The following is a 22,841-nucleotide window of genomic DNA, read 5'->3' as shown; positions in this document are numbered from 1 at the left end:
ACAATAGTTCGCAATACCAATCATCCGTCGTAAACGATCAAGCGTTGATCGGTATATTGTTGCGCGTTTTGAATGATGTCAACGATGCGATTCGATGCGTCGACGACATGCAACATTGTGCGATACAGGTACCGATGTGCGATCGGTGGATTGACTTGGCGCAGTGGCTAATTAATGTAACGTCGTGCATTTGTTGAATTGTATGTTTGCATTTTGATTTTGCGAACAGGGACGTTGTGGATTAACATCGTTTTTGCGAAGATAAAAAAAGCGTAAAACTCGTTTAAGCTAAGTATCTGTATTCATGTGCATTTATAATAAACCGGAAATCATTGGTAATATGTGCTGTTTTTCTCAGTGTCTACCCAATTACTCACTGACCTAGGTAACAATGAGGCGTTACAAATCCGCTTGATTTTGCGGATGGGACGTCGTTGAGCAATTTCGTCTTGTGAAGAAAAAGTAAAACGCGTAACAAAAAAGCCTCGTTTATATCAAGTATTTTAATGTACATTTTACAAAATAAATTGATCTCTCTTCTGTCAGTAGCACGTGTCTGTTTTCTCAGTGTCTACCCACAAACCAAATATCCATCGTGACATCGAGCCGTTATGAATCTGCGCGATGATTCCATAGCGACGTTTGTAAATTCGCGCGGTAGTTTCGACATTGTATATCAAGACACGCGTTGTCGCGATGACAATAAAGACGCTCGTCGTCACAATGCCGATCACGAACGCTTACTACATCTGATCGAATCGACCAAAGTGGCCGCTTTGTACTTCACGCGTTTGGTGCCAGCTGCTGCTGACGTCGTCGCTGTTAATGTTCACGATTTCGCCGTAACGGACGACGATCGTACACCAGCAGCATCGCGAGGATCGCTCGGACGTGTCTGTTGTTGCTGTTGCTGCGACGGCGACAGCACAAAGTCTCGAATGTCATGCATAAACGGTCGACGAGCAAACTCCTCGTTGATGACGGCTTCGCGCAGATACCACCAGTCGTGATGCACCATCGACCAGACCGCACAGTGCACGATCCCGCGAATCGCTACGTAGCTCAGCGTGACAATCAGTGCTATCAGTGAAACGCGCAGGAACCACCACGCGATTGGACAGCCAACTGGTTCATTGTTGCGCGCCAGTAAACCGTAGGAGTGTTGCGAAATCATCGGACATATGAAACGTCGCGCTGCTACGTAAGTCTTTGGTCGGCCGCGTTTGTCTCGAACGCGATGTCGCATCGATACGCCGTCGCTGCTGTCGCGCCCGTAGATCGATCTAGCGACGAAACATACCGATTCGTTTGCATCGGACGACCGAGCGGTCGCGTCGCTCATTGCGCGCCGCGACAGCCAGTTTATGTTGCGGACCGGCGCACTTTTCGTAAATACAGGTTAAATTAGTAAGACGATTTATCGGTGAAATGCAGTGCTATTGTCGACGATGATGCGCGTCTCTATCGTACCGTCGCCCCCCTTAATACAGCTGATCGTTTTCGCAGGCAAATCGATTTTGTTCTCGATCGAGTATTCGGCGCGCGATAGATCGAGAGGATAGGATAGAATTCGCGCAATCGTTATCCCCGTGGTTAGTAAAAAAAGGTGTCGCGATAAAACATTCAGCGCGGCGGTACAATGAGCGGCAACATTATGGAGCATCTGCACAATCTAGCGTGCGTTTTCTATGCGCGATAACAAGGCCACCGCACAACGATCGAGTATCGAAATGGCGCGCAATTTGTTGAATCTGACCAATCCGTACGCCTCCGGAAAATCACCGGTTTTGAACGTAGTGCGCTACATTCAGACCGCGTCGCTCGACATGCTGCGCTGTCACGACAAGCGCATACCCACCGTGTTGCGCGATATGTACAAGACGCTACTGCGCGATGGCGATCGTCGTGTGTGTTGCGAGATGAGCATGGTGTTCAACATGGTGTACGTGCTATCTCTGACGAGACTCACATTCTACAAGGACGTCATTCAGTTGGGCACCGGAGTAATGGCGTCGACGGCCTCGAAACTCATTCCGCTAGATCGAGGAGTTCGCGCCGTATCCATCACCATGGAGGACGTTTTCAACGATATCGAGTGGAATCGCGAATCGTACGATTCGAGCGTCAACGGTACGGCCTGCGAAAATCCGTACTTTCGACTGCTCCGTTCGGTGGTGCTGGAGGCGCTTCGCGAATACGTGGGTAAAGATTCGCGATTGTTTCGCGAGACACCGACGTACGAGTCGACAGACACCACCATCGTCGACATCTACGTGAACATGTTTGTGCGCAATCGATCGCTACAATCGCCATCGCGCGACGAGACTCGTGCCGCCGATGCTGCCGCTACCTTGGAGTAGCCCGATGTCGAATCGCGCGACGAGACGCGTGCCGCCGATGTCGCTGATGCTGCCGCTACCTTGGAGCAGCCCGATGTCGAATCGCGCGATGAGACTCGTGCCGCCGATGCTGCTGATGCTGCCGCTACCTTGGAGCAGCCCGATGTCGAATCGCGCGACGAGACGCGTGCCGCCGATGCTGCCGCTACCTTGGAGCAGCCCGATGTCGAATCGCGCGACAAGACGCGTGCCGCCGATGCCGCTGATGCTGCGAGCAATCGCTATGAGGATACGGCCGTGATAGCATCGACATCGCACGACGCGTTCACGTCGAATAAGGACGGCGTGTCAGCAGCAGCTGACCTCGTTGACGATGATAACGCGTTATCGTACATCGCCTCGACGACAATGGCGCGTCCGAACAAACGTAGTCGGACGCACCGACGAAACGTCGCCCAGTGCGCTTCTCGACGCAAACGCGAAAAACGTGCGCGTAATGATCCGGTCGAATTAGATTCGCGTCGAAGCGCTACGCGCAACAGATCCGGCGCGACCGGTGACGATTCGGACTACGGGAACGACGAGTATCGCCAGCCGAACGAGATCATCACGGACGATCGTGACGTCGATGAATATCTGAACGATATTGAACTCGCGGCGACAGCCATCAACGGCGACGAACAATGGCGACCCATGCAGCATACTAACGAGCAATCGATATTCGACGATCGTAGCTCCGATGCCGAGCATTGGCGCTTGGAATAGGCTTTGTGTTGTTTTTTTAGTGGGATTGAAACGGGAGCAAACAATAAATCGTACATAATGAGCAATAGATCGGTTGTTTATTTTATCATCGCCCCGTCTGTCGATTCGCTAGCGACTTTTCGTACGCTCAACGAAAAGCGCCAACATATCAACGGTAAAATGTGCGTCAACCAATACCATACATGTTCCCAATGTTGACACACCGGCGCCACAATATCAGAGTCCAATTGATCGGCGCGCAATCGTTCGCACACTTGCAGCAGAACACGCAGCAACGACTCGGCGATGGTGATCTGCGAGTCGAACGATCCTCCCGTCGTCGTAGTCGCGCCTTGCGACGGCGTCGCTCCACCGGCGGAAGAAGGTGTCGATGTAGTGTCGCTGACGATGACGACAATTTTCAGAGCTGGCGCGTCGACTCGGTGCGATTCCAAATGACAGCACGTGTCGGGGTCGCAACAGTCCCGACAACCGGCGAGTAATCGCTCGAGTATCGTGTGCTTCACGAGAAACGGCGTGACCGCTGTCGCGTTGTCCAGCTGCGACGACACTTCGCCGTTGCACCAGTTTCTCAGATCTCTCAATAGTGCCGGTACGACTGTGTTCAATACGCAACGAATCGAGCACAGCGTGCAATTGTCCTCGCTGAGCGTCGAAGCAACGTTCTCCGTGGCAATGAGTCGACCGTTTAGCCAATTGCACGGATGCAGCGAAATTGTTCGTTCCATGTACTCGCTCTCGCGGTATATGGGAACCAGCGTAAACGTGTCGCACATAAACGGTAGAATTCGCATGAGCCAATGCACAATATCACGCCAGTGTCGACTCGACAGATTCACCCTCGATCGGTGACGACTGCGAGTGTCCTCGTTATTGTCCACTTGACGGTCGAATATGTCGATGATCGCAATGAGCAATTCGCGCGTAATCTCGCACAATTCACGCGACGCGAGCGTCTCGTTCGCTCGACAATCGCGTCTCGTGGCTCTGTCGATGTCGTACTCGTCGCGATTATGCAGCACAAATGTCCGCAACTCGCAGTGTTGCTCCATCGCCCAAGGATAGCGCAATTGAGCCTCGCGACGATTGCAGTACGTAGTGGCGTTCGCCATCGGCGCCGTTATCAATTCGAACGCGTCCTCCGGTCGGCCCATGGCGCACGGTTTGTAATCGCACGCCGATAGATCCTTCTCACTGATGTACAACATCGCCTCGAACAACAACTCTCTCACCGTGCGTTTGCGAGTACAGTACATGCACTGCACCTGTTTGGCCGTACGAACCATACAATGATGCGATATCTCAGTCAACACGCAACTGGATACGGTGCGCGTTTCTCGCGACATTGCGGACACTTTGTCTCTCGTCGTTTCTTCTCGAACAAATGGACACGCGAAAGAATCGTATTCACCTAGACGACAAGCCCCCAATCTCGTGCGTTTATATTCGCGCGAACGTTAATCTGTCTCTCCCCTCCTTCTACTTCACCTTTTAGCACAGATAACAACGCGTACGATATGATCGATATTATCACTTGGTGATAATCGCGGCGGATGTATCGTTAGAGCCCCCGCCACCGCCCGTGTAAGAGGATGACGACACGAGCACGGCTCTATTCAGCGCGGTGTTGTCCCGGTCGACTTCGGTACTGATGCAATAACCGTCCTTTGGCGTCTGATGCGTATCGTGTTGTATCAATTGCCGTTTGCACGGATCGGTATAGAGAATCGGCTATGTCGCCATCGAGTCGAACACACCGACTTGATTGGACGATTTGGTGCCGAACGCGCACAGATTTTCACTGTACGTAAAGTGACCGCGCAGAAACACACCGTACGATGACGGCCCGGAGAGAAAGCGATTCTCGTTCAATCTGGTGTACGACTCGCTGAACAGTCGCACAATCATCTGCGTGAGCGTGGAGACCGGCACGCCCTGAACCTCGCGAGTACGATCGGACACGTGAAAGATGTACAAATCGGCCGGAGTTTCGCGCAAGATTCAGCTGTAATACTCATTCCACACGTTCCAGTGCATAATCAATTGATTGTCCAGCAATTGATCGTCGCGCGACGGTCGCAATTGCTGCGTGAAACTCGAATGAATGGTGATCAGACGATGCAGATAATTGACGTGTTGCGTGTACACAGTCTCCCAATTGTTGACTCCGTACGAGATGAGATGTCGTTCGAAATTCGACAGCATAATGTCCATAACGTTAGGTTCGCGCTCAAACAGCTCGAAGAACGGGAAGCACGCGGTCATGCGATCGTCCACCGGTCTCGGCTCGGAGTTGCAGCAGCACGGTTTGACCCAGAGTACCGCTTTTCCCTCTTCGTTGAGCACGTAATACGAAGCGTTTTGATACGTTAGATTGAATATGGCGCACAGGTGATACTAACAGAATCCGTTTATCACGTTGATCGAATCGTGACAATATTTCAACGGTGCGAACAAACAGCAGCTCATGCCGAGACATTTAGCGTTCTTTTTGCACGCGTCTACGTTCGACCACAGGATCGGCAGATAGCGACTCAACCAGACGGGCGCTACGAATTCGTCGGTTCGAGCCAATCCGTCTTGCAACGATCCGCTCGGTGCGGCAGGATCCGACGTGGTGCTCGAAAGCAGCTCCACGTCGTCCATCGCCTCGAACGTGTCGTGCGTGGGACGACCCTCATCGAAACGCACTTGCAAACGTTCGCGCTGTCGTTCGCGCTCGGCCATTGTACTCGCGTAATTGTTTTTTTTTTATTTGGTTACCGTGAGAAAAAGCACTCGATGGCACAACTCTTAGCAGGGGGAAAAAGCCTCTTACTAATCGTCACAATATGGTGGCGGGGGGAAGGTGGTCCTGATGGTAACCATTAACAAAAGTGTCGTATCGTTTTTTACGATCTATTGTTCTCCGTTGTCGAGTGATGTCGATCTCTCGCACCGCTACCGCTACCGCTCGATCCACCCGTTCCGCCGTTAGTCGCCGCGTCGCCTCGTCCGGATCGCAATTTGTTGACTATGAGGACAAAAAAGTGCAAGGATGCAATGAGCACAAATTTAATAAAATTTTCGATCGAGACAATCAGTAGGAGTATGGTGCGGTAGCAGCAGCGGCCGCGTTACCACCGCCTCCAGTGTTTCCACCGGGCGGTGGTGAATTATTGCCGCGATTTCCATTGTTCGAGCCACCGCCCGTTCCGCCGCCGCCGCCGCTGGAACTACCGAAACTCCCGTTCTGACCACTGCTACTGCCGTTACCGCTGCTACCGAAGCTGTTACCGCCGCCGGCGTTATTGTTACTGCTCATCCAGAACGCTATAATGACAATCAGCACCACCACGATCACAAACACGATCGCCATATTCTTCCATTCGTGAGACGGCATCGTGACGTCCAGATTGCATCTCTGTCGATTGAGCGGCGCAACTCCGAGCTGACAGACGACCGAAAAAAGATCACTGTGTCACGCGATACGCACCCCCACTCGATACGCAGCACCTTATAGTGTTGAACGCGAGGTGCAAAAATCGAGAAGCGATTCACTTTTGGCGCATTATAAAATCAGGCTCTGAAACGTGAAGCTGGTCATTCGCAGTTTGCGAGCATTAATCGACGATTCTCTCCTCAGCGTCGACCAGTGACACGTCAAACGCACACGCTCGAAGAATCCGACGATATGAGCAGTATCGAGACCGATTGGGCAAACGGCGCGATAATGGGCAATCTGCAACTCGACGATGCAACGAGCGAGTTCTCGCCGGTTGTGAGAAAGCAGCGCGCCTCGTACGACAAGAGACGACAGCACGGTCGCGCCTCAACGAACAGGAACAACAACGGCGATGCGACAACGTCGAGAAACATGGTCGCCAGTAGTGATGGTGGCACGTCCGAACAGCGGATCGCGCGAAAGCGCCAGTTTCGCGATGGTGAAAATAATCGAGCATTGGTCGACAGAGAGCGGCGAAAACGAGAACGATGCAACGACGACTCCCCGGTGCGACATGTTTCCTCGTTCATCGACGACGAGGCGTCCGAGCGCGAGGAGGATAACGACGAGGCGTCCGAGCGCGAGGAGGATGAGGCGGACAACGATGAGGCCTCTGAGCGCGAGGAGGATAACGGGAGCACGCGTTCGCGCGACAATTGCAAATCGCTGTCGTCAAATGCGACCACGCCGACCACGCCGACCATCGAAGATATGGACTCGCTGTGGAATCAAGTGGCCGATATGCAACCGAGCACCAACGATATCGCCGAACTGAACGATCTGTATCTGCGAGGTAAGCCAGCGACGTCAGACGACATGATCGATGTTCGTTCCGTGTACGCTCTGTTGTCGCGTCTCGATTCTGACAAATGTGTCGAACTTGGACGTTGCTCGGACGAGAAGGAGAAACTACGCGACGCCATCGACGAGACGCTCTGGTGCATGTGGCGGTTGTGCCGCCTGGCGAAGAAGCGAGCTGTGGACTTGAATGTTTCGTCCAACGCGTTCAAAGAACTGACTGCCCGATACGACGACGAGTATTCGCGCCACTCCGACAACACACCGATGATCGTGACGAATGCACAAATGACGGACGAGACGAACAAGGTCGTCGCCGCCGCTACGGATATTACGAAGAACGTGGAGCGAGCGAGTCAATTGCGCGACGATGACGCTTCGTGCTGCGAGGAGGAAGCCGGTAAATCCGACGCGCATCTGATGTGTCTGATCGGCAACTTGGATTGCGCGGTTCGCGGATTTCTCGTTCGCATGGCGCGAACGGTAAACTGTCGCTTCGGTCCGGAATTGCAGCAAGAGGGTTTCACCGCGCTGAACTTTGTGCTGGATTCGCTGAGACACAGCGAGTACGCAACGACGCGCATTCGCTATATGCGTTTCGTCCAGGGCACCGCCTATCTGAACGGACTCTATCTGATTTCGATAGCTCGACGTCTTCCGCGAGGTCTCAAATTTCCCACCTATGAGGATCGCTTCGGTCACCTGAACGAATTGGTGCGCCGTTATGTGCGCGACAAGATATTTCGCGGTAAACCGTTGCCGCGACAATTGCGCGTATTCTTCAATCTGTCCATTCCGCAAAACTGCGCCGAATTCAACGCGCTGCGTGCTCTGCCGAGCGACGTCATAGAGACTATGCGCCAGGACGACATGGCGAAGAACGACATGTACGGTGCTGCGACCGGATTATTGGGCTCTGGTCAATCTCATCATCATGGAAAGTCAACCGGTCTGGGCAGAGGCGGACCGCCCAACACAGCCAGCGATCCGGGCGGTGTTTTAGCGCTGGTGCAAATAGCTCATGTAAAGTACGATCCTGAGAAATCGTACATTTTGGCTCGCGGCTACATTGTCGCTACATTTTCGTCGGGATGTGATATCTAGGGAAGGATGTACAATAAAAGAAATGTTTATACTGTGATTATTCTGCTCTTTTTTTTATTATTGGCAACCTAGTCAATCCCCTCCCCGCCTTCCTTTGGCGCAATCAGTATCGACGTACAATCTTGTCGCATTCGTTGCAAATAACGAAACGTGTGGCCGCTTCGTCGTTTGCGCGCAATTGTCTCGTCTCGGTGCGAAACGAGCCCGCGGTGTGTTTACATTCGAGCTCTCGGATAAAATTCAAGAAATGCTGATAATCGTCAAACAAGGCGCGCAACGCGATCTGCATGCGGTTCTCGTCAATTGAATCGTTGGATCGTGGCGCTACCACTGCGGCCAGTCTCGGCGAGTACAATACGTGATTCTCGAGAGCGAAGAATCGACCGCACAGCAATTCGACGCGAGAATCACCATGCATCGCGCTCCGACCGGCGTTCTCGCTCGTGGTCGAGCGTTTCTCTTTGTTCATTGTAACCAAAGAACAGAAAAAAAACATAAATCACGTTACGGACGTGCTCGTAAACGATCGTCGTCGAAACAAAAAAAAGGATGCGAATGTCACGATAGCGGCGTCACGTAACGTTAACTCTCTCTCTCTATCTCTCGTGTGTGTCAATGACCGCAAATCCCACGATGATAGTCGCAGCGAATCGTCACGTTCACCATACCGAGCAACACATTGGCACGGTCATCGATGGATCGATATCGTACCAGAGTCTACGCAATAGCGCGTCGCCGTGATAGTCGCGCAACGCGTCGAGAGTCAGCGAGACAGAATCGATCCTCTTGTTGACTGCGCTCGCGTCGATGATAATGGATGTCACTGTCAAGCAGTCGGTCAACAGAGCGTCGTCGTCGGATTTTGCGAGTTCTCGGTGGCCACCGCGACTCGTTGTGCTTGCTGTTGCTCGTGCGATGGCGTTTGCCATGGGCCGGCAAACCTTCAGACGAAAAATTCGCGCCGAGGAACAGTCGCCTCGTCGTAACGGCGATACCGCCGCAAAATCTCGATAATCCAGGCACAAATGCGCCAAAGTCCACCTAGATAGTCCACCGCCGTTGCTTCTAGCACCGACGATTCTCGTGGAATTCTCATGCACCGTATTGTGGCAGTGCAGCAGCAGCAGATCGATGGGTAATCGGCGCAATTTCGCGTACGATAGCGATCCGGTCTCGCGAAAGTATCGATTGCCATGGTTCTCGCGCCAATGCACCGAGCATTCGGCGCACCATACGTAAAACGATAAATTCTCGAGCACCGCGAGCATACGATCGATGTATCGATTTTGTCGTTGAACGGTCAGTGCCGTCAACGTGTGCAACACGATCCACAGCATCTGAAACGTGCCGCTTTGCCAAACACCACGTACCGGTAGCACGAGCCAGTGAATAATTCTCTCATCGTTCGCGCTCTCCATGGTAACATCGCGATTATTGTGTCGCGCGCAATGTCGAGTGTTCCACGCCTGAATCATATCGCTCAGCGATTCGTAACGGTACACTATAGGAGCGTAAGCGGCGTACGCCTCGAGATACGAGAACGATGACCGATCGTTAATTTCCGCTAGATCGCTCTGTACGGTCTCGAGCAATGTCTCGCGCACGAGTGTCTCCGCGGCGCGATGATCATCGTCTTGTTCGATTAGCTGGGTGAGCGTTCTATCCAACGCGCCGACGCTTATCCACCGTGTGATCGCGGTGCATCGAACGTTCAACGGGATCGGCACACCGGTCTCGACCGAGCGTTCGTTCAACGCGACCAATACAGCTCGAACGGTCTTGATGTCGGAGCGCAACGAGTCGACCGACATCGACGAATCGTCGTTCGTGGGGGCGGGGGTGGATCGAGCAACGGGCGACAATAACGCACGGTGCCGCATTAACGGTACGAACACAATGTCGAAACGATCGGCGTACACGTCGTTCGCGTGCAGAAAATCGCGCGCATCGTACGCTCGACGATCGCGCAACTCTGACAAAGTGAACGTGTCGGTGGCGTGAATGTTGTCGTCCAGTAGATCGAACAGTTCGCGCGCCGCATCAAAGGACATTGATGCAAAATTTTCATTCGCGACATTTGGCGCCGCGTCATATGTTCGCATGAAGCTCAGCGAAAATGCCAGCGACATCACAGCCGAGCGTGGTTCCGCCGCTAAGAATGAGAAAAATGCGTCCATCCATTGCGCACTCACATTCGTGCGCGATCGCAACAATCGTGATCGCGGAAACGGTTGATACGCGCGCGATAAAGTCGTCATTTGGTCGAGTGGCCGAAAAAAAACCCAGCGATAAGATTGCTGCGATGCAAAACAACGATATCGTTTCTTTATCTGTTTCTTTTTCGCACGACGCGAAAGCCGATACGATCGCCCTGTCTGAGCTATTTAACCGGCACGAAAGTGGACGAATTTCAAACTGTATCGACCGATCGGCCAGAAAAGGAGCATCGAGAAGCACATACACGCACGCACGCACACTATGAACAATCAACAGACGAACGAACAACAATGGTCGATAGAACGGCCTTTGTATACGGTGAGCGATTGATTTTGTTACCGTTTTACAGTCAGAAATAAATTTTTTTACTTTTGTCTACGAAATAACTTTTTTTCTCCCGTCTGCAGGTCAACGAAACGCCGGTGTTTGTGGACGTGCAAGGTTACACCTTCGATCCGCAGGGAACCTTTACGGTAAAGGAGGCTACCGTGCTACGAGCGAATCAACTAGCCTTGCATTTTTTGTTCGCCAGTCCAATGCCGTGGAGCATGATATCGCCGATTGGCAGATCGAGAGTTTCTGGATAAGTCAGCGATGTCACGGATTACGATGGACCGACGGCAACATATACGAGCAGTCGCGATTGCTCAGCGATGCTATTTTCCAACAGCAACCGATATCCGCTAGAACCAACGTATACGTGCTGAATCGCAACAAAGCGCATTGGTTGTATCGTCTATTGAGCGAGGAAGTTCGTACGTCGNACGCGTAACAAAAAACACCTCGTTTATATCAAGTTTTTAATGTACATTTTACAAAATATAATTGATCTCTCTTCTGTCAGTAGCACGTTCCTGTTTTCTCAGTGTCTACCCACAAACCAAATGATCCATCGTGACATCGAGCGTTATGAATAGCGATGATTCCATAGTTTGTAAATTCCGCGCGGTAGTTTCGACATTGTATATCCAGACACGCGTTGTCGCATGACAATAAAGACGCTCGTCGTCACAATGCCGATCACGAACGCTTACTACATCTGATCGAATCGACCAAAGTGGCCGCTTTGTACTTCACGCGTTTGGTGCCAGCTGCTGCTGACGTCGTCGCTGTTAATGTTCACGATTTGCCGTAACGGACGACGAATCGTACACCAGCAGCATCGCGATGATCGCTCGGACGTGTCTGTTGTTGCTGTTGCTGCGACGGCGACAGCACAAAGTCTCGAATGTCATGCATAAACGGTCGACGAGCAAACTCCTCGTTGATGACGGCTTCGCGCAGATACCACCAGTCGTGATGCACCATCGACCAGACCGCACAGTGCACGATCCCGCGAATCGCTACGTAGCTCAGCGTGACAATCAGTGCTATCAGTGAAACGCGCAGGAACCACCACGCGATTGGACAGCCAACTGGTTCATTGTTGCGCGCCAGTAAACCGTAGGAGTGTTGCGAAATCATCGGACATATGAAAGTCGCGCTGCTACGTAAGTCTTTGGTCGGCCGCGTTTGTCTCGAACGCGATGTCGCATCGATACCGCCCGTCGCTGCTGTCGCGCCCGTAGATCGATCTAGCGACGAAACATACCGATTCGTTTGCATCGGACGACCGAGCGGTCGCGTCGCTCATTGCGCGCCGCGACAGCCGGTTTATGTTGCGGACCGGCGCACTTTTCGTAAATACAGGTTAAATTAGTAAGACGATTTATCGGTGAAATGCGTGCTATTGTCGACGATGATGCGCGTCTCTATCGTACCGCCGTCCCCTTAATACAGCTGATCGTTTTCGCAGGCAAATCGATTTTGTTCTCGATCGAGTATCGGCGCGCGATAGATCGAGAGGATAGGATAGAATTCGCGCATCGTTATCCCGTGGTTAGTAAAAAAGGTGTCGCGATAAAACATTCAGGCCGGCGGTACAATGAGCGGCAACATTATGGAGCATCTGCACAATCTAGCGTGCGTTTTCTATGCGCGATAACAAGGCACCGCACAACGATCGAGTATCGAAATGGCGCGCAATTTGTTGAATCTGACAATCCGTACGCCTCCGGAAAATCACCGGTTTTGAACGTAGTGCGCTACATTCAGACCGCGTCGTCGACATGCTGCGCTGTCACGACAAGCGCATACCCACCGTGTTGCGCGATATGTACAAGACGCTACTGCGCGATGGCGATCGTCGTGTGTGTTGCGAGATGAGCATGGTGTTCAACATGGTGTACGTGCTATCTCTGACGAGACTCCATTCTACAAGGACGTCATTCAGTTGGGCACCGGAGTAATGGCGTCGACGGCCTCGAAACTCATTCCGCTAGATCGAGGAGTTCGCGCCGTATCCATCACCATGGAGGACGTTTTCAACGATATCGAGTGGAATCGCGAATCGTACGATTCGAGCGTCAATGGTACGGCCTGCGAAAATCCGTACTTTCGACTGCTCCGTTCGGTGGTGCTGGAGGCGCTTCGCGAATACGTGGGTAAAGATTCGCGATTGTTTCGCGAGACACCGACGTACGAGTCGACAGACACCACCATCGTCGACACCTACGTGAACATGTTTGTGCGCAATCGATCGCTACAATCGCCATCGCGCGACGAGACTCGTGCCGCCGATGCTGCCGCTACCTTGGAGTAGCCCGATGTCGAATCGCGCGACGAGACGCGTGCCGCCGATGTCGCTGATGCTGCGTACCTTGGAGCAGCCCGATGTGAATCGCGCGTGAGACTCGTGCCGCCGATGCTGCGTGCTGCCGCTACCTTGGAGCAGCCCGATGTCGAATCGCGCGACGAGACGCGTGCCGCCGATGCTGCGCTACCTTGGAGCAGCCCGATGTCGAATCGTGCGACAAGACGCGTGCCGCCGATGCCGCTGATGCTGCGAGCAATCGCTATGAGGATACGGTCGTGATAGCATCGACATCGCACGACGCGTTCACGTCGAATAAGACGGCGTGTCAGCAGCAGCTGACCTCGTTGACGATGATAACGCGTTATCGTACATCGCCTCGACGACAATGGCGCGTCCGAACAAACGTAGTCGGACGCACCGACGAAACGTCGCCCAGTGCGCTTCTCGACGCAAACGCGAAAAACGTGCGCGTAATGATCCGGTCGAATTAGATTCGCGTCGAAGCGCTACGCGCAACAGATCCGGCGCGACCGGTGACGATTCGGACTACGGGAACGACGAGTATCGCCAGCCGAACGAGATCATCACGGACGATCGTGACGTCGATGAATATCTGAACGATATTGAACTCGCGGCGACAGCCATCAACGGCGACGAACAATGGCGACCCATGCAGCATACTAACGAGCAATCGATATTCGACGATCGTAGCTCCGATGCCGAGCATTGGCGCTTGGAATAGGCTTTGTGTTGTTTTTTTAGTGGGATTGAAACGGGAGCAAACAATAAATCGTACATAATGAGCAATAGATCGGTTGTTTATTTTATCATCGCCCCGTCTGTCGATTCGCTAGCGACTTTTCGTACGCTCAACGAAAAGCGCCAACATATCAACGGTAAAATGTGCGTCAACCAATACCATACATGTTCCCAATGTTGACACACCGGCGCCACAATATCAGAGTCCAATTGATCGGCGCGCAATCGTTCGCACACTTGCAGCAGAACACGCAGCAACGACTCGGCGATGGTGATCTGCGAGTCGAACGATCCTCCCGTCGTCGTAGTCGCGCCTTGCGACGGCGTCGCTCCACCGGCGGAAGAAGGTGTCGATGTAGTGTCGCTGACGATGACGACAATTTTCAGAGCTGGCGCGTCGACTCGGTGCGATTCCAAATGACAGCACGTGTCGGGGTCGCAACAGTCCGACAACCGGCGAGTAATCGCTCGAGTATCGTGTGCTTCACGAGAAACGGCGTGACCGCTGTCGCGTTGTCCAGCTGCGACGACACTTCGCCGTTGCACCAGTTTCTCAGATCTCTCAATAGTGCCGGTATGACTGTGTTCAATACGCAACGAATCGAGCACAGCGTGCAATTGTCCTCGCTGAGCGTCGAAGCAACGTTCTCCGTGGCAATGAGTCGACCGTTTAGCCAATTGCACGGATGCAGCGAAATTGTTCGTTCCATGTACTCGCTCTCGCGGTATATGGGAACCAGCGTAAACGAGTCGCACATAAACGGTAGAATTCGCATGAGCCAATGCACAATATCACGCCAGTGTCGACTCGACAGATTCACCCTCGATCGGTAACGACTGCGAGTGTCCTCGTTATTGTCCACTTGACGGTCGAATATGTCGATGATCGCAATGAGCAATTCGCGCGTAATCTCGCACAATTCACGCGACGCGAGCGTCTCGTTCGCTCGACAATCGCGTCTCGTGGCTCTGTCGATGTCGTACTCGTCGCGATTATGCAGCACAAATGTCCGCAACTCGCAGTGTTGCTCCATCGCCCAAGGATAGCGCAATTGAGCCTCGCGACGATTGCAGTACGTAGTGGCGTTCGCCATCGGCGCCGTTATCAATTCGAACGCGTCCTCCGGTCGGCCCATGGCGCACGGTTTGTAATCGCACGCCGATAGATCCTTCTCACTGATGTACAACATCGCCTCGAAACAACTCTCTCACCGTGCGTTTGCGAGTACAGTACATGCACTGCACCTGTTTGGCCGTACGAACCATACAATGATGCGATATCTCAGTCAACACGCAACTGGATACGGTGCGCGTTTCTCGCGACATTGCGGACACTTTGTCTCTCGTCGTTTCTTCTCGAACAAATGGACACGCGAAAGAATCGTATTCACCTAGACGACAAGCCCCAATCTCGTGCGTTTATATTCGCGCGAACGTTAATCTGTCTCTCCCTCCTTCTACTTCACCTTTTAGCACAGATAACAACGCGTACGATATGATCGATATTATCACTTGGTGATAATCGCGGCGGATGTATCGTTAGAGCCCCGCCACCGCCCGTGTAAGAGGATGACGACACGAGCACGGCTCTATTCAGCGCGGTGTTGTCCCGGTCGACTTCGGTACTGATGCAATAACCGTCCTTTGGCGTCTGATGCGTATCGTGTTGTATCAATTGCCGTTTGCACGGATCGGTATAGAGAATCGGCTATGTCGCCATCGAGTCGAACACACCGACTTGATTGGACGATTTGGTGCCGAACGCGCACAGATTTTCACTGTACGTAAAGTGACCGCGCAGAAACACACCGTACGATGACGGCCCGGAGAGAAAGCGATTCTCGTTCAATCTGGTGTACGACTCGCTGAACAGTCGCACAATCATCTGCGTGAGCGTGGAGACCGGCACGCCCTGAACCTCGCGAGTACGATCGGACACGTGAAAGATGTACAAATCGGCCGGAGTTTCGCGCAAGATTCAGCTGTAATACTCTCATTCCACACGTTCCAGTGCATAATCAATTGATTGTCCAGCAATTGATCGTCGCGCGACGGTCGCAATTGCTGCGTGAAACTCGAATGAATGGTGATCAGACGATGCAGATAATTGACGTGTTGCGTGTACACAGTCTCCCAATTGTTGACTCCGTACGAGATGAGATGTCGTTCGAAATTCGACAGCATAATGTCCATAACGTTAGGTTCGCGCTCAAACAGCTCGAAGAACGGGAAGCACGCGGTCATGCGATCGTCCACCGATCTCGGCTCGGAGCTGCAGCAGCACGGTTTGACCAGAGTACCGCTTTTCCCTCCTCGTTGAGCACGTAATACGAAGCGTTCTGATACGTTAGATTGAATATGGCGCGCAGGTGATACTAACAGAATCCGTTTATCACGTTGATCGAATCGTGACAATATTCAACGGTGCGAACAAACAGCAGCTCATGCCGGGACGTTTAGCGTTCTTTTTGCACGCGTCCACGTTCGACCACACGATCGGCAGATAGCGACTCAACCAGACGGGCGCTACGAATTCGTCGGTTCGAGCCAATCCGTCCTGCAACGATCCGCTCGGGCGGCAGGGATCCGACGTGGTGCTCGAAAGCAGCTCCACGTCGTCCATCGCCTCGAACGTGTCGTGCGTGGGACGACCTCATCGAAACGCACTTGCAAACGTTCGCGCTGTCGTTCGCGCTCGGCCATTGTACTCGCGTAATTGTTTTTTTTTATTTGGTTACCGTGAGAAAAAGCACTCGATGGCACAACTCTTAGCAGGGGGAAAAAGCCTCTTACTAATCGTCACAATATGGTGGCGGGGGGAAGGTGGTCCTGATGGTAACCATTAACAAAAGTGTCGTATCGTTTTTTACGATCTATTGTTCTCCGTTGTCGAGTGATGTCGATCTCTCGCACCGCTACCGCTACCGCTCGATCCACCCGTTCCGCCGTTAGTCGCCGCGTCGCCTCGTCCGGATCGCAATTTGTTGACTATGAGGACAAAAAAGTGCAAGGATGCAATGAGCACAAATTTAATAAAATTTTCGATCGAGACAATCAGTAGGAGTATGGTGCGGTAGCGCAGCGGCCGCGTTACCACCGCCTCCAGTGTTTCCACCGGGCGGTGGTGAATTATTGCCGCAATTTCCATTGTTCGAGCCACCGCCCGTTCCGCCGCCGCCGCCGCTGGAACTACCGAAACTCCCGTTCTGACCACTGCTACTGCCGTTACCGCTGCTACCGAAGCTGTTACCGCCGCCGGCGTTATTGTTACTGCTCATCCAGAACGCTATAATGACAATCAGCACCACCACGATCACAAACACGATCGCCATATTCTTCCATTCGTGAGACGGCATCGTGACGTCCAGATTGCATCTCTGTCGATTGAGCGGCGCAACTCCGAGCTGACAGACGACCGAAAAAAGATCACTGTGTCACGCGATACGCACCCCACTCGATACGCAGCACCTTATAGTGTTGGACGCGAGGTGCAAAAATCGAGAAGCGATTCACTTTTGGCGCATTATAAAATCAGGCTCTGAAACGTGAAGCTGGTCATTCGCAGTTTGCGAGCATTAATCGACGATTCTCTCCTCAGCGTCGACCAGTGACACGTCAAACGCACACGCTCGAAGAATCCGACGATATGAGCAGTATCGAGACCGATTGGGCAAACGGCGCGATAATGGGCAAGCTGCAACTCGACGATGCAACGAGCGAGTTCTCGCCGGTTGCGAGAAAGCAGCGCGCCTCGTACGACAAGAGACGACAGCACGGTCGCGCCTCAACGAACAGGAACAACAACGGCGATGCGACAACGTCGAGAAACATGGTCGCCAGTAGTGATGGTGGCACGTCCGAACAGCGGATCGCGCGAAAGCGCCAGTTTCGCGATGGTGAAAATAATCGAGCATTGGTCGACAGAGAGCGGCGAAAACGAGAACGATGCAACGACGACTCCCCGGTGCGACATGTTTCCTCGTTCATCGACGACGAGGCGTCCGAGCGCGAGGAGGATAACGACGAGGCGTCCGAGCGCGAGGAGGATGAGGCGGACAACGATGAGGCCTCTGAGCGCGAGGAGGATAACGGGAGCACGCGTTCGCGCGACAATTGCAAATCGCTGTCGTCAAATGCGACCACGCCGACCACGCCGACCATCGAAGATATGGACTCGCTGTGGAATCAAGTGGCCGATATGCAACCGAGCACCAACGATATCGCCGAACTGAACGATCTGTATCTGCGAGGTAAGCCAGCGACGTCAGACGACATGATCGATGTTCGTTCCGTGTACGCTCTGTTGTCGCGTCTCGATTCTGACAAATGTGTCGAACTTGGACGTTGCTCGGACGAGAAGGAGAAACTACGCGACGCCATCGACGAGACGCTCTGGTGCATGTGGCGGTTGTGCCGCCTGGCGAAGAAGCGAGCTGTGGACTTGAATGTTTCGTCCAACGCGTTCAAAGAACTGACTGCCCGATACGACGACGAGTATTCGCGCCACTCCGACAACACACCGATGATCGTGACGAATGCACAAATGACGGACGAGACGAACAAGGTCGTCGCCGCCGCTACGGATATTACGAAGAACGTGGAGCGAGCGAGTCAATTGCGCGACGATGACGCTTCGTGCTGCGAGGAGGAAGCCGGTAAATCCGACGCGCATCTGATGTGTCTGATCGGCAACTTGGATTGCGCGGTTCGCGGATTTCTCGTTCGCATGGCGCGAACGGTAAACTGTCGCTTCGGTCCGGAATTGCAGCAAGAGGGTTTCACCGCGCTGAACTTTGTGCTGGATTCGCTGAGACACAGCGAGTACGCAACGACGCGCATTCGCTATATGCGTTTCGTCCAGGGCACCGCCTATCTGAACGGACTCTATCTGATTTCGATAGCTCGACGTCTTCCGCGAGGTCTCAAATTTCCCACCTATGAGGATCGCTTCGGTCACCTGAACGAATTGGTGCGCCGTTATGTGCGCGACAAGATATTTCGCGGTAAACCGTTGCCGCGACAATTGCGCGTATTCTTCAATCTGTCCATTCCGCAAAACTGCGCCGAATTCAACGCGCTGCGTGCTCTGCCGAGCGACGTCATAGAGACTATGCGCCAGGACGACATGGCGAAGAACGACATGTACGGTGCTGCGACCGGATTATTGGGCTCTGGTCAATCTCATCATCATGGAAAGTCAACCGGTCTGGGCAGAGGCGGACCGCCCAACACAGCCAGCGATCCGGGCGGTGTTTTAGCGCTGGTGCAAATAGCTCATGTAAAGTACGATCCTGAGAAATCGTACATTTTGGCTCGCGGCTACATTGTCGCTACATTTTCGTCGGGATGTGATATCTAGGGAAGGATGTACAATAAAAGAAATGTTTATACTGTGATTATTCTGCTCTTTTTTTTATTATTGGCAACCTAGTCAATCCCCTCCCCGCCTTCCTTTGGCGCAATCAGTATCGACGTACAATCTTGTCGCATTCGTTGCAAATAACGAAACGTGTGGCCGCTTCGTCGTTTGCGCGCAATTGTCTCGTCTCGGTGCGAAACGAGCCCGCGGTGTGTTTACATTCGAGCTCTCGGATAAAATTCAAGAAATGCTGATAATCGTCAAACAAGGCGCGCAACGCGATCTGCATGCGGTTCTCGTCAATCGAATCGTTGGATCGTGGCGCTACCACTGCGGCCAGTCTCGGCGAGTACAATACGTGATTCTCGAGAGCGAAGAATCGACCGCACAGCAATTCGACGCGAGAATCACCATGCATCGCGCTCCGACCGGCGTTCTCGCTCGTGGTCGAGCGTTTCTCTTTGTTCATTGTAACCAAAGAACAGAAAAAAAACATAAATCACGTTACGGACGTGCTCGTAAACGATCGTCGTCGAAACAAAAAAAAGGATGCGAATGTCACGATAGCGGCGTCACGTAACGTTAACTCTCTCTCTCTATCTCTCGTGTGTGTCAATGACCGCAAATCCCACGATGATTGTCGCAGCGAATCGTCACGTTCACCATACCGAGCAACACATTGGCACGGTCATCGATGGATCGATATCGTACCAGAGTCTACGCAATAGCGCGTCGCCGTGATAGTCGCGCAACGCGTCGAGAGTCAGCGAGACAGAATCGATCCTCTTGTTGACTGCGCTCGCGTCGATGATAATGGATGTCACTGTCAAGCAGTCGGTCAACAGAGCGTCGTCGTCGGATTTTGCGAGTTCTCGGTGGCCACCGCGACTCGTTGTGCTTGCTGTTGCTCGTGCGATGGCGTTTGCCATGGGCCGGCAAACCTTCAGACGAAAAATTCGCGCCGAGGAACAGTCGCCTCGTCGTAACAGCGATACCGCCGCAAAATCTCGATAATCCAGGCACAAATGCGCCAAGGTCCACCTAGATAGTCCACCGCCGTTGCTTCTAGCACCGACGATTCTCGTGGAATTCTCATGCACCATATTGTGGCAGTGCAGCAGCAGCAGATCGATGGGTAATCGGCGCAATTTCGCGTACGATAGCGATCCGGTCTCGCGAAAGTATCGATTGCCATGGTTCTCGCGCCAATGCACCGAGCATTCGGCGCACCATACGTAAAACGATAAATTCTCGAGCACCGCGAGCATACGATCGATGTATCGATTTTGTCGTTGAACGGTCAGTGCCGTCAACGTGTGCAACACGATCCACAGCGTCTGAAACGTGCCGCTTTGCCACCACGTACCGGTAGCACGAGCCAGTGAATAATTCTCTCATCGTTCGCGCTCTCCATGGTAACATCGCGATTATTGTGTCGCGCGCAATGTCGAGTGTTCCACGCCTGAATCATATCGCTCAGCGATTCGTAACGGTACACTATAGGAGCGTAAGCGGCGTACGCCTCGAGATACGAGAACGATGACCGATCGTTAATTTCCGCTAGATCGCTCTGTACGGTCTCGAGCAATGTCTCGCGCACGAGTGTCTCCGCGGCGCGATGATCATCGTCTTGTTCGATTAGCTGGGTGACCGTTCTATCCAACGCGCCGACGCTTATCCACCGTGTGATCGCGGTGCATCGAACGTTCAACGGGATCGGCACACCGGTCTCGACCGAGCGTTCGTTCAACGCGACCAATACAGCTCGAACGGTCTTGATGTCGGAGCGCAACGAGTCGACCGACATCGACGAATCGTCGTTCGTGGGGGCGGGGGTGGATCGCGCAACGGGCGACAATAACGCACGGTGCCGCATTAACGGTACGAACACAATGTCGAAACGATCGGCGTACACGTCGTTCGCGTGCAGAAAATCGCGCGCATCGTACGCTCGACGATCGCGCAACTCTGACAAAGTGAACGTGTCGGTGGCGTGAATGTTGTCGTCCAGTAGATCGAACAGTTCGCGCGCCGCATCAAAGGACATTGATGCAAAATTTTCATTCGCGACATTTCGCGCCGCGTCATATGTTCGCATGAAGCTCAGCGAAAATGCCAGCGACATCACAGCCGAGCGTGGTTCCGCCGCTAAGAATGAGAAAAATGCGTCCATCCATTGCGCACTCACATTCGTGCGCGATCGCAACAATCGTGATCGCGGAAACGGTTGATACGCGCGCGATAAAGTCGTCATTTGGTCGAGTGGCTGAAAAAAAACCCAGCGATAAGATTGCTGCGATGCAAAACAACGATATCGTTTCTTTATCTGTTTTCTTTTTCGCACGACGCGAAAGCCGATACGATCGCCCTGTCTGAGCTATTTAACTGGCACGAAAGTGGACGAATTTCAAACTGTATCGACCGATCGGCCAGAAAAGGAGCATCGAGAAGCACATACACGCACGCACGCACACTATGAACAATCAACAGACGAACGAACAACAATGGTCGATAGAACGGCCTTTGTATACGGTGAGCGATTGATTTTGTTACTGTTTTACAGTCAGAAATAAATTTTTTTACTTTTGTCTACGAAATAACTTTTTTTCTCCCATCTGCAGGTCAACGAAACGCCGGTGTTTGTGGACGTGCAAGGTTACACCTTCGATCCGCAGGGAACCTTTACGGTAAAGGAGGCTACCGTGCTACGAGCGAATCAACTAGCCTTGCATTTTTTGTTCGCCAGTCCAATGTCGTGGAGCATGATATCGCCGATTGGCAGATCGAGAGTTTTCTGGATAAGTCAGCGATGTCACGGATTACGATGGACCGACGGCAACATACCGTACGAGCAGGTGTCGCGATTGCTCAGCGATGCTATTTTCCAACAGCAACCGATATCCGCTAGAACCAACGTATACGTGCTGAATCGCAACAAAGCGCATTGGTTGTATCGTCTATTGAGCGAGGAAGTTCGTACGTCGGTGCTGATACTGGACATGGAATTGGAATGCCGAGCAACGCGACATATGTTTCCATCGATTCGCAAACAATCACCGAGATGTTCGCTTCGACACAGTAAATATTGTTCGATGCAAACAGCAACGGCTCTAAAGACCTGGTGGAATAGCTCTTAATTACCAATAAAGAACCTATTATTATATATATATTGTCGTTTCCCATTTCAATCTTTCCTCATCGATGTACCTACGCGATGCTGTCAATTTGTTCGAAAAGAAGTTGATAAATATATCAAATGACCAATCGAACGTAATAGAAACAAACGTAAGTGATCGAGCATAGTGTTTGAATAGCGTCGAGCGTACGAACGATTGCGCATTGAACAGCGAGCCGTAAGCGCACGATCGCGCGGTTCGACCA

General features: G+C 52.6%; 1 protein-coding gene across 1 annotated transcript; it reads right to left on the bottom strand.

The window, feature by feature from the left end:
* Window positions 1–6,183: 6,183 nt before the first annotated feature.
* LOC112588456 (putative glycine-rich cell wall structural protein 1) lies at window positions 6,184–6,486 on the bottom strand. The gene has a single exon (XM_025298486.1). It carries the CDS (start codon window positions 6,484–6,486, stop codon window positions 6,184–6,186), a length of 303 nt encoding a protein of 100 aa, XP_025154271.1.
* Window positions 6,487–22,841: the final 16,355 nt, after the last annotated feature.

The sequence above is a fragment of the Harpegnathos saltator genome, unplaced genomic scaffold (assembly GCF_003227715.2).
Source record: "Harpegnathos saltator strain DR-91 unplaced genomic scaffold, Hsal_v8.6 scaffold222, whole genome shotgun sequence".
Lineage (NCBI taxonomy): Eukaryota > Metazoa > Arthropoda > Insecta > Hymenoptera > Formicidae > Harpegnathos > Harpegnathos saltator.
Note: the sequence above shows the minus strand (reverse complement) of the source record. Positions and strands in the feature narration are given on the sequence as shown.

Bases quoted from the DNA above. Each gene is read 5' to 3' on its own strand.
- LOC112588456 (XM_025298486.1), bottom strand. From the start codon at position 6,486: ATGCCGTCTCACGAATGGAAGAATATGGCGATCGTGTTTGTGATCGTG.